The sequence below is a fragment of the Mauremys mutica genome, chromosome 12 (genome assembly GCF_020497125.1).
Source record: "Mauremys mutica isolate MM-2020 ecotype Southern chromosome 12, ASM2049712v1, whole genome shotgun sequence".
In the NCBI taxonomy this organism is placed as follows: Eukaryota; Metazoa; Chordata; order Testudines; family Geoemydidae; genus Mauremys; species Mauremys mutica.
Genome location: NC_059083.1, coordinates 69,113,771 through 69,130,787, shown reverse-complemented (window position 1 = coordinate 69,130,787; position 17,017 = coordinate 69,113,771). Strand labels below are relative to the sequence as shown.

The following is a 17,017-nucleotide window of genomic DNA, read 5'->3' as shown; positions in this document are numbered from 1 at the left end:
ACCTTTTTAGAAATCAGGCTCTAGGTCCCAACATGTGAATTTAGCTTCCATTTAGGCATCTTCCAGTACGGAAGTGCAAATAGACTTGACCCAAACCTTCAGCCAGAACTGGAACCAAACCTTTCTTAATGTATAGAGGCAAACCCGGAGACTCTCCCCCCAACACTCGCACACAATTTCCTTTGTCCTTCCCAGTCCCAGGCAGCACTACAGGTGGGAATGCCAAAATGCCACCAAAAAGGGCTGGTTTTGTAAGACTCTCAACCCAAGTTTGCAAACCCAAGAGCTCTGGATAAAAGTCCAGGCATCTGGGGTGGGACTTGCAGACTGGCTTAATGCTTTGTTCATTGAGATCAGTGGTAAATCTCCTGTTGATTTCAATAGAAGCAGAGCTAGGTCAAGGTTGGGGGCTTCTGAAGCTCCCACCCAGGGGTACTCGCTAGGAATCTGACCTCAGAATGGTCTGAGTTTGTTCAGGTTACGGAGCAGCAGGAACTTCAACTCCCACCCACCCAGCATGAGAAACACCGAGAAATTACCTAACTCAAGCAACTCTGTAACCACCCAAGATCTCCGTGGGCTGGCAAGTTCCTGTCTTGCGTTTAAATGAAGAAATACTGATCTTAGCTGGGCTCCTATTCTTCAGATGGACAATACGTTGAGCACATATTTAAGCGTTTCAGTTCCCCCCGTCTCCCCATGCTGAGGGATATATGGCTCTAGGGCTAGCCAGCGAGGGACATCTACTTACAGCTCGGTGTCTGCAATAACATCAGGCCTCTCCAAGGTCTGCTTCCTCCTCTGGATGGCATCCAATATCTTTTTCCTAGGCCCCAGTGGGATGTTGATGCTCTTCAGGTCATTGTCTGAACACAGCATGAGGGCCTCCAGGTCGATCTTCTCTTTCTTCAGGATGGAGATGAACTCAAACATGTGCAGGGAAGCCAGGAAGGCCTCCAGGGGACTGGTGTCGGGTTCGTTGTCGTCATCCAGGCCTAGCTCCACCTCCTCCCAGGGCAGCTCCTCCGCGTTCCTCTCCTGCAGGCTGTTGGCACTGCCGATGCTGTCGTCGAGACTTGGCGAGCGCTGCAGGCGGCTCCGCAGTTTGACACCTACCCCATCCAGGTTGCCCTCGCCCAGCACGCTGGCATCCTCCTGGCCGATCCCAAAGAGCCCGCTGCTGACGTAGTTCCTCCGGAACACCATGGTGCCGAGCCCAGGCCGGTTAAACAACGAGTCGTGGCCAGAATCCGTGCTGACCTCCGAGTGGGCTGAGTCTATGTGCAAACCTGGGTCGCTTATGGCACGAGAGACGGTATCTTCGTCAGTTAGAAACATGTCCCTGATGTTGCGCCGGGTCCACTCCTTTGGGCTGGCATAGGTGCCCTGCTTCACAAACATGACATCGTTCCCCAGCTGCAGGCCCGACAAGGACCTCACGCTTTTCCGCCCATCCTCGTAGATCTTAAACGTTCCATCCACCTGCTTCTTCTTCTCCAGCTTCTTCTGCATTTTGGTCTTGCCCTTGGCTGTGCCGTGGAGGGTGGCTTGGGAATATGGCAGGGACGTCACCATGGACATGTGCTGGAACTTCCTGCTCAGAGTGCTGCTGGAGTAGCTGGAGAAACTCATGGTGTCGGAGTTGTCAGACATCTCCTTCTTGTACCTCTTCTCCATCCGCTCGTGGTGCTTTTTCTGCATCTTCACGCAGTCCTTGATCCTCCTCTCTGCGTCTCTGAAAGCCTTGTCCTTCAGCTTGCTCACCAGCTTGGGGTTGAGGCTGCTTTGCTTGGCGGCAATGGAGTCTAGGTACCGCACGCACTCCATGTGTCCCTTCATGGCAGCCATGTCCAGTGGCGTATGGTAGTCATTGTCCAGACACCAGATGTTGGCCCCAAATGACACCAGGAAGGAGAGGCAGTTCAGATGGCCATTGGCTGCCGCTAGGTGAAGAGGTGTGTTTCCCCAGATGTCACACTTGTCTGGATCACCCCTAAAACAATGTTTGGAACAACTAATTAATGCGCGTTTCCGTTGGGCTGACCTTACTGTGCAGCTATGAAGTGGGGTTTAAAGAGATATTTACTAGACAATACGCTCATGCATTGTGTGCCACAACCCCCATTACCATACAAGCTCTTTCTTCCCCCAGCTCCCCCGCAATATAAGCAATATGTCCCTTAGCACAGCCACTACACCCCACCCCATGAGTCCTCTGAATAAGTTTTGTGAGCATCAGGCAATCATACGGTTTACAGACAACCTTTCTGTTACCCATATTTAGCCCCAAAGGTTACATTCATGCACCTGCGTCCAATTCACCGTCTTCTCTCCATGCTGGAGGGGGACCTGAGCTGTGAAACAGGGATCCAGATTCTGAACATCCTAGAGTTGGTGGGACTAGTTCTGGGATATTTGGTTGGCCCGTTATGCAGGTAGAGGCCATTTGCAAAATTTAGATGCAGGTTCAAATCTCTACCATCTCCAAAATCTGATGGTGTTCCCAAAAATAAGCCCTGTACTCCATGTGCACTTCTACAGATACTCCCTAGGGTCCCCCCTGCCGGAGATGCCAGGATAAATGTCCATCCAAAGCACTGGACCTAAATCACATCAGCTGTTTCACCTTTTCACCTTCATGTGCACATGACATGAACTGCATCCCTGTCTCATAGTTGTGCCTGGGGCACCATTCAATAAGACCGGGTGGGTTTTTTTGCCTTACCAAGTTTGGTTTTCGATTGCACAGCTGAGAGCAAGTTGGTATTAGCACATCCTGAGAATCCGGTTTCAAAGGAAGTGGAGATTAGGTTTCCATCCTTCTCAAGAGCCACAGACTCAACTAATGTGATTAGCAAACTCTGTAGTGATGTCAGCACGTATCCCCGCCAGCCACTGCTGGTCACCAGGGAGTTGCCCAGTTTTGCAGCCTCCCATAATGAGAAAGATCCAATAGGGTCTGTGAAACAGGATTTGGCCATAGAGAAAGTGCACTTGAGAATTCTTGGTGGGATGTTTGAGCTCCTAACAGTCCCCTCTAGTTGCGATCTGCTGAAATGAGACACAGCTATTCCCCTTCCAGCGTCAACCATGCACTTGTGTCTATGAGTCAATGAAATGCCCACAGCACCAGTATCTGACATCTGTCAACAAGCCTGCCTCACTCACACACAGTCAAAATCACAGAACTACCAAACTACACTGCTACGCCGTTCCCTAGAGCGACTCCCCCTGGGAGAGCATGGGACTGCACAGCTCTGAGTTCCACTGTCACCAGCATTCCTACACCTTCCCTTACAATCCTGCCTGATGAACTACAGCTGCCGTTAGAGGAACTGGGTGCTCCCCCACGGCCACTGATGCACCATTCCAAAACTTGGCCTTGCTGGGAGTGACTGAAACGGGAGCTGAGCCACCACACAGCCAGTGCTCTGCCAGCTCCTGTGGAGGGATATAATGTCCTCCAGGCCTATAAAGAAAGAGAACAGGTTGGTGGGAAGAGAATGGAGAGACTGGCACTGGAGAGGCTGAGAGCTTTCTTCCATCCTGCACCGGTGACCTCCTTCCTACAGTCACAGGGCCTCTCACTCAGAGGAGCTGGGATGGAGGCACCAGACACTCCCTCACCAGCCCTGGGGTAAGGGCTTGGCTCCAGCCAGTCGTGCTGCAAGAGGCGAAGATGACACCCACAAGAAGAGGCTCACTTGGCAATAGGTGTGAGCTTCCCCACTGGCTGTGCCGTTTTACCGCAGGGGCTGGGACTGGAGAGAGGGGAGCTCTCCCACAGCCAGCCTGGCCTGCACCATTCCCAACAGCGTTTCCTTTAGCCCCAGTGTCGCAGATTTCCCTTGCCCGTTCCCACCCGTCCCTCCAAACATTGGGAGCAGAGCCTAGACCAGAGCTGCTCCTGCTTTCAGTTTTGCAAAACTAAATCCCAAGTAATGCAGCACCTGGATCCATCTAACCCCTAATGGAAAAAAGACATTGAGCCCAGTCCTGCATCCAGACCTGTCATTGGCTTCAGAGGGAGCGTTGTGCTCGAAAGGCTTCGAGGATCAGGCCCAGAAAGATCAGGCAAAGGATCAATGAACGTTAGGGATCCATTCACCCAGCAGCAGGGCAGGGAAGGTTTATCTTGGCTGCAGGTATCCTACCTATTCTAGAGGATCTGAGCTCCGGTGACAGGTGTACTTACTTCCTAGTTCCTCTGCTAGCTCCGCCTGGCTCCCTCCACCCTAGTAATGACATGTCAAGGCTGGGAAATTCATGGGGAGGATAAATATTTGATGAATTGCAAGAGAGGAGTAAATTATTTATCCAGCTGGATTAAAGAGCCAGCGAAACTGTAACAGCCGGTGCCGGCAGTGGGCTTATAGGGGTGTGAATTGTTGTTTGTTTATGTTTGTTCTGAGAGGCCACACGTGTGTCAGAGTTGGGCATGTTCCTCTGTGCATGGGTAGGAGTGTATGGGAGAGAGAGGGGCATGGTGGATCAGCATGTTCACATGTTATGTGTGGACCCGGAGCAAAACTCTGGTTCCAAACCTAATTATTGGACTTTGATCCAAGTATCACAACTAAGGCCCATTTCTCACGTGCTTTGGACTGCAGAGGGGTATTTCTTGTGCATGCTACTGGCCTCTTTTGTAAAGTGCTCTTTGATCTACTGATGAAAAGTGCCATATAAAGAACTAGGGATTATTATAATTATTATGCTTTCCATATGCTTTTTGTTGCCGCAGGGAGCCATTAGCTGGGGAGAAATAACACGCGGTCCAGCTGCGTCAGACTATGTCCCGCATCCAAGAACCAAAACATTATAACTAGGGTGACCAGATGTCCCGTTTTTATAGGGACAGTCCCGTTTTTGGGGCCTTTTTCTTATATAGGCGCCTATTACTCCCCACCCAGTCCTGTTTTTTCACAGTTGCTGTCTGGTCACCCTAGTTATAACAAGACTAGATCTCTGCTTACTGTGGCCCCATACCTGGCTCCTTGAGGCACTAGAAATGTCCATAATAAACAACTCCTTGTAAAGTGGGCACGTCCGATCCGGAGTCAGGGATAGACGATGAACAGGAGTTTACCGTCACATACTGTTTTTAGAATCACTTCTCAAAGCAGAACCACACTTCCAGGGCATTGCAAATTGTTAATTGCAAAGTCCAGGAAGTGGGAACGTATTCTAATCACAGGTAATACATCGTATTTATTCGGCGTGACACTTTTCAGCGTCAAAGCATTTTCAAGTGCTGAGTCAACAATCACAGCAATTATTAATATTACTTTTTTTATTAACTACTTTTAACTGACCCCCCTAGGTGTACATAAGCCTACATTGAGTCACCTTGCTATCTTATCACTGTACTGCTCACCCTTCCTCATTCCAGCCCATTCCTTGGGTTTGTGTCACTCCACTTGTGCCACTGCAGCTAAAATTAGGCCCCGATCTTGCAAACATTTATTCATGTCCTGAGCTTAAAGCACGTGTGTACTCCCTTTGAAATCAATGGGACTGCTTGCACACGGAAAGTCAATTGCATGTCGATGTGTTTGCAGGATTTGGTGGTGGGGGCCTGGCTGGGACTGTAAACTCTTTGGGGCAGAGAAAGTATCTTTCTACCTGTCCTGTCAGTGTAATAATTCTTATTCTTTGCCTGAAAAAGCAAAACTGTCGCCAAGATATGGTAGATTCCCCTTATTAGCAACCCTTTGGTTACCTGCAAAAGGTTGCCATTATGCAGCCATTGCCAATAAGCAGACGGCAAGTTCGTGAGGCTGCAGCCAGAGAAGGAAGCACTGGGACGGGCTGAGCCCAGCCACAGGCAGGTTTGTGGGGCTGGAGGCAGGGAAAGCATGTCCCAGCACTTCCTTCACCGGCTGCAGCCTCACAAACCTGCCTGCAGCTGGGGATTTTCTTCCGAAAAATCTTCTTAATAAGCGGCATGCCATTGCCAATATCCAATCGACTGTTGTTGGAATCGCCCTCGGGGGATTTCGCTCCCTCAGAAAAGACTAGATCAAATTGGGATCCAGAGCAGGCAGGTGAACACCCCCAAACTGGATCCAGGGTTTTGGTTCTGTCCATGAGAAACGTAGGTTTGGATCTGGATCAAGCTGTGGATGTTGATCACTTGGGAGTTCTGGCGCATTTGAAATCCAGAACTGGATTCTGTAGCTTGAGCCCATGTCAAGGCTTTGCAGAGGGAACGGATCTTTCTTGTACTGGTTTGTGCTGTGTTTTAACAGGCAGCTGGGATGTTGTTATGTATGATTTGTATTGTGGTAACGGCTAGGAGCCCTAGTCATGGACGAGGAGCCCAGTGCAATAGGTGCTGTATCGACACAGAACAAAAAGACAGTCCGGGCCCATGTCTATTCCTATATAGCAACAGTGTGGTCTAGTTGACTGGGGAGCTGGGAGCTGGTAATTCCTGAGATCAAATCCTGACTCTGCCACTGGTGCCAACTGCTGGTGCCATCTGTAAACTGGGCTGGACATAAATTCCATGAATTAAAACTTCATAGGGAGCAAATATGTCAGGGGATGATACAGACTCTTTCACCTCTATGTTCCCAGGTCAGCTCTGGCCCCGGGTGGTGGTTATTCCAAGAGCTGCATGGGAATTTTTTTTCTCATAAAAAATGTTGATGAAAACTTTTTTTTTTTTAAATTTCATTGGAAACCTTCGTGGTTTCTTTCTTTGTTTTTTTAAACTCATTTTTTGAAAATTCCACTGAAAAGCCCTTTTCTAGCCAAAATGTTTGATCTGGATAGAATTTTCAGAAGCACCAAAGTGACTTAGGAACCTCGGTCCTCTTTTCTGAAGTGACTTAGGCACTTTGGAGCCCACATTTCATTGAAAGTCGATGGCACTTACTCTCCTGAGTGCCTAAGGGTACCTCTCCGCGGCAATAAGAAAACCCGGCAGTCTCAGAGCCAAGGTCAATTGACTTGGGCTGACGGGCCAGGGGCTGTGGGGCTAAACACTGCAGTGTAGACGTTCTAGCTCAGACTGAAGCCCAGGCTCTGAGACCCTCCCCCCCTCGCGGGGTCTCAGAACCTGGGCTCCAGCCCGAGTCTGAACGTCTACACTCCTGTTTTATAGCCCCACAACCCATGTCCCAGTCACCTGAGCCAGGCCAGCCACAGGCCTTTAATTGCAGTGTAGACGTACCCTCAGTCGCTTCTGAAAATGGGACGTAGCAATTTTGAAAATATGACCCCAGCTCTAGTTATTATTAACCCCGATGGCTGGTTAGGGCTCAGGTGAAATGAGTCAACAGAGCTCTTTCCCCTTGCTAGTGGTCAGCTGCAACAGCAGCTAATGGGCTCCCTTCTTGGGAGGCCCAACCAAGGCTAGGGATTGAATGGGCCATAGAGTGCGAATTACCCTCCCATCTCTGCAGCGGGTGCTTCCCCAACAGGCTGAGGCACGTGGGCCGGGCAGTGTGGGACATTTGGCACCATTACTGCTGTTCCTGCTCTGTGGATAAACTGTGGGCACCTGTCTCCTGGATTGCCATCCAGCACCTTTCATCAGAACCAAATTCATACGTTCCCCATCTATACATCTGAGGAGAATCCCAGTCAGCACAGGGCCCCCTCAGCAAAGGGCCAATGGCCGTCAATGCGGGTTTCCCGTTGATAACAATATTTTGTCCTTACTTTGTACCTGATTCTGCAACCTCCCGTAGGCTGAGCGCTCTTACTCACACAAGCAGTCCCACCGAAGTCAGTGGCACCTGTCCCCAGCCAGCCCCAGTGTCCTCTGGGGTCAAATTCAGCTTTGGGCTAAGAGGGTGCGACTCGCTTGATCTGCCTGCACCAGAGCTGAATGTGTCCCTTTGCCCAGACATCTCACAACGCTTTACGCAAGTGTATTATCATCCCCATGTTACAGCTAGGGAAGCTAAGGCACAGACCGCTGACGTGATGGCCAAACACAGCAACAGAGCTGGGAATAGATTCCAGGTGCCCTGTGCTCAGTCCACTAGACCACAGCTGACTGGCGTCCCTGAGGCATAAGATATATTCCCCTCAGCTTACAACAGAATGAGGGACAATTGGGAAGGACAGAAAACAGAACAGAATGTGCTGCTGTCCAGACCATTCTCCTCTGCTCCATAGGACAGAAGGACAAATCCTCCCCAGCCCACCCCATGGCCAGAGAATCCCCACGCCCCTCATTGTCGAGCACGTCTCCTCCCGGCAGATCAGAAGCTGGCCTGACTCCCATCCCAGTCATCCCTTTCAGGAAGATGTCATACCCACACTGAAGGGTTATTGTCTCCTCGAAGCTGTGACACTAAATGCCACTTTGCCTCCCCTTTCCCAGCCACCCGGTTAATTGGGTTCCTTTCCCTCGCCGGAGCCCAGCCAGGGACATGAAAGAGGCTTTTTGTGTAACTAACGAGTCGGACGAGCCACCACCGAACCCTTCTCTGCCCCGCAGAGACGCAGCAGTGTTTGTTAAGAAATCTCCCCCTCCAACCAGCACCCCCCTCACCATCAACCTGCTTTGTTAGCCCCTCTCAATGGGCTGAGACCGTGAACTTTACCCAGGGCAGCCAGCAAGAGTGATTACTAGCCTGGCCACGTTCAGCAATAGGCTCTTCTTGGCTCCAAACTCACGTCCCCCTGGCCTAGCACCTATTCCATACTTCGGTGTGTTCCTGCCCCCGGTTCCCATCCCTGTGGTCAGGGCCGGTTCCAGTGATTTTGCCACCCCAAGCGGCAGAAAAAAAAAAAAGGCCGCGATTGGTGGCACTTCGGCGGCAGCTCTGCCATTGCCGCTTCATTCTTCAGCGGCAATTCGGCGGCAGGTCCTTCCGTCCGAATTGCAGCCGAAGAGACGGACGTGCCGCCCCTTTCTGTTGGCCGCCCCAAGCACCTGCTGGCTGCACTGGTGCCTGGAGCTGGCCCTGCCTGTGGAGTCCAAACCCCTCACGGACATTAATGAATGTAGCATAACAGCCCTGCAGGGTGGGTAAGGATTATTATTCCCATGTTTCAGAAGAGGAAACTGAGGCACAGAGACTAAATTCATCAGCTGAGGTCTCACAGCCAGGTCTGTGGCAGAGCCAGGAATGTAACCCAGATCTCCTGAGTCGCTGTGCAATGCCTGAACACCCTGCGGAGCTTCTGTAGGATACTGCGGGGGATACCGGGCCCCTATGAGCTGCAGAGATCCAGCAACTGGAGGTAGATAAGATAAGGACATGAACATGGCCAGGGCTGTCTACACCATCAAAGCTACTGTGTTGTGGCAGCAGTTAGGTCTGGCCTGCAGAGACAGGACTGTTTTATAACCCTGTAAGAAAACCAGGCCACAAACCTAAGACGATCCAGCCTCTAGGACAGTTCCCACAAGGTCCTTATAACATGGCCTGTTCCCACCCACCCAGGCAAAGAGCAAACCATGTTACAACACTATCAGGACACACGCGAACATAACTGGGTGTCCTGGCACAGGAGCTATTGTAGTATAGACAGGGGCTGGAGGATTCATTCTGGGGCATTGGCACAGCTTAGCTAGCACTGACAGATCTATCAGCCGGGTCAGGAACTTGTTTTAAAAGAAGCCACAGCACTGCATTCCCAATAACCTATCTCCCTCAACCGCCTTTCTCTCTTTTCCGTCTCCCACACACACTTTCAGTTCCCTGAGGGTAACTGTCGGCCTCCCTCCTTATCTATGCTCACCGACTAGAACATTGCATAATGGCCTGTCCCCAGCATCCACTTCACTGGGCACAGACAGAGAGAGGGCAATTTACTGGGCTTGTCTGTCTGCCAGTACCATAGCTCTGGGTTGCTTATCCGGCACTGACAAAGAGTAGCTAGTGGATCCTTTGTGATCCCAGCTGCCCCCTGAGACCACAGTCTCTGGCTAGTCCCCTAGATCACCCCATCCCTCATCACCCCACAAAGTACTGCAGGTGAGCGCCTTATGGGCCGGAAGCTCAGATTTCTTCTTGTTCAAGCAGAGTCTGCTAGGCACCAGAAAGAGACTAGTTTAAAAGTAAAGCCCTTGAAACATTTCGATATAACTCAGTTTTTATCACTCTTTCTAATAATTGTGACTAAGGTACAAATTTTAAAAGCACCTAAGTGACTTAGGAGCCTACTGACGTAAGTGGGTTTGGAAATTTCACCCTAGAGCGGGCTGGAAAACTGAAATAAAAAAATTCACACACAAAAATTTTGACACTTCACAGTTGTTTCTGTGTCATGGGTTCCAAATGGACCCATTTTTCATTTTTTTTTTTTCAAATTTTTTTGGCAAACATTTTTGTCGATATTTTTTCCCTAAAGCTGTTATTGAAACCTTCCGTTCTCTGAAAACTGGGTTGATTAAAAAAAAATCTATACAAAACATCACCAAAACATCTGCAAAAAATCATGATTTTTTTTAAAAAGTCAATTTTTTGGTTTCCATAAAATGCTATGTTTTAACAGAAAAAACGTTGAGTTAAAAGAATTCCGACCAGCTCTAGCTGTGATATTTCAACACACCCTCGAGATGAACTTCAGTGATCAAGAACTGAAGCTCCCATCCATGCGGGCATAAGAACTACTCTAGCCACAGCTTACGCCATTCCAGGACGGCTTCCCTGTCCAGTGTGGACAGGGAAATATTTTGTCCTGAGAACTGTGCCAGCCAAGCTGCGCTGCAGGCCCTGTCTGTGCTATGAAAACAACCCAGTCTAGCCATGATTGGCATTGTGGTTCAGCAGAGTAGGAGTGGAAGAGGCTGAAACTTGTTATGACAGGACTGAATAGACACACACCTTCGTTTACAGCCCCCCATCTACACTAACATTAAAACTGAGTCAGGGAAATCTGATTACAATACAGCTCCCGTTTGAAGACAGGCTCATAATTGTATTCAAGGTGTTAGCCTGGTTCAGGGACATGCCAAAAGGCTGGAGATGGGATGGGAAGTGACCGCATAGGGAGCCCCTGCACCACACACACTGCAGCCCCTCTAAGAAACCTAGGCTATACGGGATAGGTTGCCAACAACGTCAGAGATGAGACTGTGTCCTGAACGAAAGAGTAAATTCATGGGTGAAATCCACTTGGACTGACTGCATTCTGTGAGCCCTTAGTCTGACTCTCAGGGTCCATTCTCTTTGCTGCGACAGGGGGTGAGGGAGAGAATTAATGGGAGTTACTCAAGAGGGCTGTTTTAAATAGACCAAGCCCAGCTGAACTACTACAAAGACCTATCACCAGAGACTGATGTTGATTGAGGAAATATTACAATAAAAGTTAGAAAAGCCATCAGAAAACTTAAAAATAGGAAAGCGGATGGAGAGGGTAACATTATCAGAGAGATGCTAAAAGCAAGTGAGGAAACAGCCCTTGGACTTCCCTTGAGAATATGTAGTGAAGGAAAGAACCCAACCCAGCAGAAGAGAGGCCTTATATTAAAATTGCCAGAGAAAAGTGACCCCTGAAATAAGTAGAGAGGAATCACATTATCTCAGTGCCTAGGGAAATAATGTGTAACATCATCCTGGAACATATCAAGAAACAATTAGATCTCCAACTTAGAGAGGAACAAGCAGGTTTTAGTTCATGTACAGACCGTATTGTTATTCTCAAACATATTATAGAACTAAGGGTGGCGTGGCAAGAACCTCCTGTGATATATTTTATAGATTTTTCCAGAAGGCTTTTGACAGCATACACAGAAAAGTCTTTGGAAAATTATGGTATACCATAGAATACCAGCAAAAATTATTAGAATCATTAAGGATCTATATCAGAATTTCACATGTGCAGTTAAAGATGGCGACAGCATCAGCCAATGGTTTGCAGTGACAAGTGGAGTAAGGCACGGGTGTATTATGTCCCCACTTTGCACTGGTCACTGACTATGTCAGGAGTAACCATGGAGGGCAACCGAGGAATTTTATGGACAAACGATAAAGCACAATAGGATGATCTTGCTTTTGCTGATGACATTGTCTTGCTTAGTTCAAAACGCTGCTTAATGAAAGAAAAGATCCAGCTTTTGGCAGATACAGCAGAACAAGCTGGTTTGGGAAAACAAAATACATGGCTATCAGTATCCCAGAAGCAACCATCAGAATAGACAGAGAAACACTAACAGAAGTTAGTCATTTTACCTAGTTAGCGAGTGAGATGTGCAGTGATTATGGCATCACGCTAGATGTCAAGCAACAATTATCGAAAGCAGCTAACGACTTTCACAAGCTTGAAAAAATTTTGCAAAAATAGCAGGATTGGCGCTGACACAAAAATACACATTTTTAAACACTGGCATCATGTGGAGCAGAGTCATGGAAATCTATAACAGAAATTGACAAGAGGATCAACTCATTCCAAAGTAAATGCCTGTGAAAGATCTTCTGAGTTCATTGCAAAGAGTTTCTTGCAACATGAGAAACTTTAAGTAGAGCACACCAATCTAAGGCATCAGACTTGGGAAGACGACAACAATGGACATATTTAGGACATGCTTTAAAGATGCCACCAATACATTTTCCACATCAGGTGATAATATGGACACTACCTGGGAAGAGAAAAAAAAAGGAGCACTCTAGGGACAATAGAGAAAGAAGCCAAATCCATCAGCCTGATGCCCAAACGCCTGAACAGACCAGCACGAGACCGAAATAAATGGACACTCTCTGCACCTGAGGGTGAGGGAGGGTACAGAAGCAAAGACGACGCAATAGACTATTCCCCAATTCTCTTATAAAAAAGATCCTGCTGCCAGCTCCACGTGAGGAATCCCATTGGAGACAATGGCCTTCCACTGACGTAACTGACAGCTGCATTTGGCCCCCATGTTTGGAATTCTCCTCTTTCCAACAGCCCATTTGCTAATGAGCGAATCCTTCTCTCTGGCAACTGCTGTCTCTCTGGGTATGGCTACACTGCCCTCGCCCTGGCAGAATCTCAGCGCCTGAGCCCGAACGTCTACACTGCAGGTGTATAGCCCTACATGTCCAAGTCAGCTGACCCTGACCAGGCGCGGCCATGCTGTGGGGCTTTTATTGCAGTGTAGATGTACCCTCTGTCCGGGGACGGCAGATATAATAGGTCAGGGGAGGCTAAGCCTCCCTTAAGCCAAGCCCTGGCCCCGCCCCCACTCCGCCAAGCTGATGGGAGGTGGGAGCTCAGCTCCAGCCAGAGGCCAGCAGGCAACCCAGCGCTGAGGCCGACATTGAGGGTGGCCGGTGGCCTGGCGCTGGGGTTGGCTGATGGCCCGGTTCTGGGGCTCCTCTGGCTGCGGGGGAAGGGAGTCAGGGCTCGGGGCTCTGGTGGATGAGGGGGCGGGAGGGACAGGGCCGCATGGCTAGCCTCCCCGGAGTGGGGGCTTACGCACTACCCATGCCTCTGTCTCTCCCTAGCTCTGCACCCGATTGGCTATTCTGCATGTCCTCCACTCTCTCCCATCCCAGCATCTGAGCAGCAGCCCTCACTGCTACCATAGGAGCAGCAGCAGGCCACAGACCTCAGGAGAAAGAGCAGCATTCGGGAGCAGGGAGAGAAGAAAGGGCTTTATTAATCTCGCCCCCTCAGATTGCCTCCAGGGTGTAACGAGGCCACCTCTGTAGCTTCTGTGAACTCTGCACTGGTTTAGTTAAGCATCTGGGTATATTTCATCCCTCCCTGACAAAGTGTGACCCATGCAGTGATGAAAACGCATTCTAAGCACCACTGACAAAGGCGCTGCATGTACCATTAATCACCAAAAGGGCACTGGCCCTTCCCCGTGCTATTTTCCCTGTCAACAGCCAATGTATTTTATGCTGTTAATTAAACACCAGCCAAGCTACACAAGAGGGTTTCAGTTGGGACCTTCGATTCCAATTAGAATTTATAAAAAGGCCCTTCTCCGCCGGAAACCTGCCTTCAGTCTCCTGGGCAAGGCAGGCTGCAGGTCAGGCTGGGGTGGCTTGGCAGAACTTTGTGGGGATCTGAAGCTGACATGGCAGAGGGAGCTGAAAATGAGCTTTCGGGTGAACTGTGAGCTGCACTGTCAGACCGAGGGATGGGGGAGCGCCAGAACTGAACAGCAGGGGATGCTGCAGGGAACAAGCCCAATAATGAAGCAATAATGGATGCAGCTTGGAAATGAAATAAAATGGAATACATGCTTTTCCCTTCTCTCCGCACTGCGTTCATTTTAATGACAATCTCAGCCCTTCGGTAAAGGCCCTCTTTAACCACTTAGTGTTAAACAAGCTCAGAGCCCCCCCAGTGGCCCATTCCTGAAATTTCTGCCCCAGCCCCTAGCCGGATGCCTCTCTGACTTGTGACACACACAGAAGCTTTGCTGAGATTTTTAAGCCTGGGTAAGACTATGGCACACGCATTGGTCACACAACCGTATTGGAGCCTAAATCTTCTCTCCCAAGTCTGGTACCATTTTTACCAGCCAGCCCTTCAGCTTCTGCAAGCCAGTTCACAGGGTCCCAATCAGATGCCTGTTGAAGACAATATGCAGTGGAGTTATAGTCGTGTCGGTCCCAGGATATTAGGGAGTTGAGGTGGGCGAGGTCATATCTTCTATTGGATTATCTTCTGTGGGCGAGAGAGAAGCTTCGGAGCCACAGAGAGCTCTGCCTTCCCCAGACCTGAAGAAGAGCTCTGTGTAGCTCAGAAGCTGGTCTCTCTCACCAACAGAAGTCAGTCCAATAAAAGCTATTAGCTCACCCACCCTGTCTCTCTACTGAAGACAATAACATTTATCCAATTGACTTTAATGAAGCACAATGCTGAACAGGGTAAGTGATCAGTGATTTTAAGTGTCTCCATTTTTGGGTGCCCACGAGGCATCTTAAAGGTGCTGTGCCCTCTGAAAATCAGGCTCTTTAAGGTGTCTCTTGTTGAACACCCAAGATACCCAAAATCACTAGTCACTTTTGAAAATCCAGGCTGGGATCACTACTAACCATTGTCCGGATCACAGAGTGGCTGGAATCCACCAAAAGGTTACAATGGCTAAGAATCTCGTGCTCCTCAGAGATGGAAACACCAACCCTCACTGACCCTGAAAACCCCATGAAAAGCCCCGAGGAACAGGAAAACCATTATAACACCCCCCTCAGGTTGCACCATCACAGGTTCAACATCAAACCAGTACTATGAAGGCAGCGGTAAAACATGGCTCAGCCTTTGACCTCTGGAGAGCTGAGACCCAGCCCGGATCATATCACAGGAGAAATGCAGCTATAATTACTTTGCACTAATACACGGCACCTTTCATCCGAGGATCTCAGTGCACTTCACAGAGATGGGTTGGCAACACTGCTCAGGTCGGACATAGTACGAGACTAGAAGAGGTGTTTGCAAAGCAGGTTCAAGGTGCTTTGGGAGAGTAGCAGAACAGCAGTGTGGGTTGTGGCTTTGGAAGCATGTTAGCAGAGCTGTATGGGGGCTGGTCACTGGGCTAACGGGGATGTTCCAAGCCTGGAACGACAGGCACCAACAGAGCTGACGCTTGCTCAACCCCTGCTCACACTACTTTTGAGGTTAGCCAGGGTTCTCAATCTCTCGCTTCCCAGCTGCCTGGATACTACGGTGATGGGCGTATTAGACGCACCATAGATTGGCTCAGACAGACTCACTGCACATTCTAGCAGGAAAGAAAATAGCTCAGGGGAGCAGGAGGAAAGAAGTAGCAGCCTCTGTGCCGGGCAAAGGATGGAGGCCGTGTTGATCTCCTGATCTGTGAGGGGGAGGAAGATGGGTTTTCACTGAGCCGCTCCATCGAGGTTAGGAAGGGATCAGGGCAGAAATCAGCACTTACCCTCTGCTAACGATCAGCCTCAGCGCTTCCAAGTTGCCGTGATAAGCAGCCCAGAGGGTCGGGGTCATGCCATCCTCGTCGGGCGAGTTTAGGTCCTTCCTGGTGGCTTCCTTTAGCAGGTCCAGGTAGCCGTCCCGGGCTGCTCGGTGGTACTGGTCGTTCATGATGCTAAGCTGTCCCCTGGCCAGCTCATCGGGGGAGGGAGGCAGGCAGGGGTATCTCAAAGGATGGGCATTGGTACGGGTAGGCGTTCCAGGCAAGCAGCTGCCTGAGAGCCGAGGAGGGAGCTGAGAGCGGTGGTTACCAGGACACCTGAGAAGTCCTGATCAGTGAAAGGAGGAACTCCTTGAAATGAATGCAGGAGATGCCTCTTCCAAAGCTCCCCCTGGGTCCTAAGAATCCTCCTTTCCCACCGGTGCAGGCCTCATGGCAAGGAGGAGAAGGTGCGGTTCAGCCCTGTCCCCAGCTCCAAGCACCTTTTAACTTTATCATCTCTATCCTGGGGCCAGCCACGTCTCCCCAGAGCCCTCCTGAGGGGAATTCATGCTGGAGGCACAGAACAGGCCAGGGGCAGTTCAGCAGAGCAGCTCCCTTCAGGCTCTTTCAGCCCCAGGGATCTTTCTAAAAGAGGAGGAAGCCAAATGAAACACCAGGCAGCAGCAGCAGCCCTATCCTGCAAGCAAAGCCAGTCCCCCAGTGCCCCTGAACTAGGGTTTATTTTTCAAAAAAGTGTGGCTCAGTTTTTCACGGTAAAAGCCGTAAGACAGCTTGGGCATGTGTGTGGGCACACTAGCTACACAGCAGGAGCAGCAGCAACATCAGTCCTCCACCCACCTATCCCCAACTTTCCAGGGCAGCATACAGGGCACCTACAGAACTGGAACCAACAGCAAGCTCGGGGTGTGGGCTCCCCGAAAGGGCTCCACCCCACCCCCCCTTCAGCAGAGAACCCCACTGATTTATCTGAGGCCTTCCCTCAGGAGGGGGCAGGACTTGGCCTGTAGGTAAAATGGCAGCACCTCCCTTCGATCTAAGGACAGAAATCCCTGGCTGGAACGCGCTGGTGCTGACCCCACTCCATCCCCTGCAGGATGCTGGGAGACTTCAGCCCGGACATGCTGCTCCACCCTCCTTGTGCCAGACCTGGCAGGATGCATGATCCTGTGGCGCCCTCTGCTGCCCAGTGAGGCCAAACCACAACCAGCCACATGGTGCTCCCAG

General features: G+C 50.1%; 1 protein-coding gene across 2 annotated transcripts; it reads right to left on the bottom strand.

Moving 5' to 3' along the window:
* Nucleotides 1–747: 747 nt before the first annotated feature.
* USH1G (USH1 protein network component sans) lies at nt 748–16,152 on the bottom strand. Of its 2 annotated transcripts, none has more exons than XM_044983713.1 (2): nt 15,797–16,152; nt 748–1,993 (listed from the first exon to the last, which is right to left on the bottom strand). In XM_044983713.1, the coding sequence occupies exons 1-2, from the start codon at nt 15,958–15,960 to the stop codon at nt 748–750; spliced, it is 1,410 nt and encodes a 469-aa protein (XP_044839648.1). In that variant the 5' UTR covers nt 15,961–16,152. The 2 variants fall into 2 exon arrangements, with proteins under 2 accessions (XP_044839648.1, XP_044839647.1); XM_044983712.1 differs by lacking the exon at nt 15,797–16,152 and adding an exon at nt 4,009–4,130.
* Between the last annotated feature and the right edge of the window lie 865 nt (nt 16,153–17,017).

Coding starts and splice junctions, on each gene's coding strand:
- USH1G (XM_044983713.1), bottom strand. CDS start 15,960: ATGAACGACCAGTACCACCGAGCAGCCCGGGACGGCTACCTGGACCTG. Junction 1,994..15,796: donor AGGCTGATCGTTAGCAGAGG/GTAAGTGCTGAT, acceptor ACATTGTTTTAG/GGGTGATCCAGACAAGTGTG.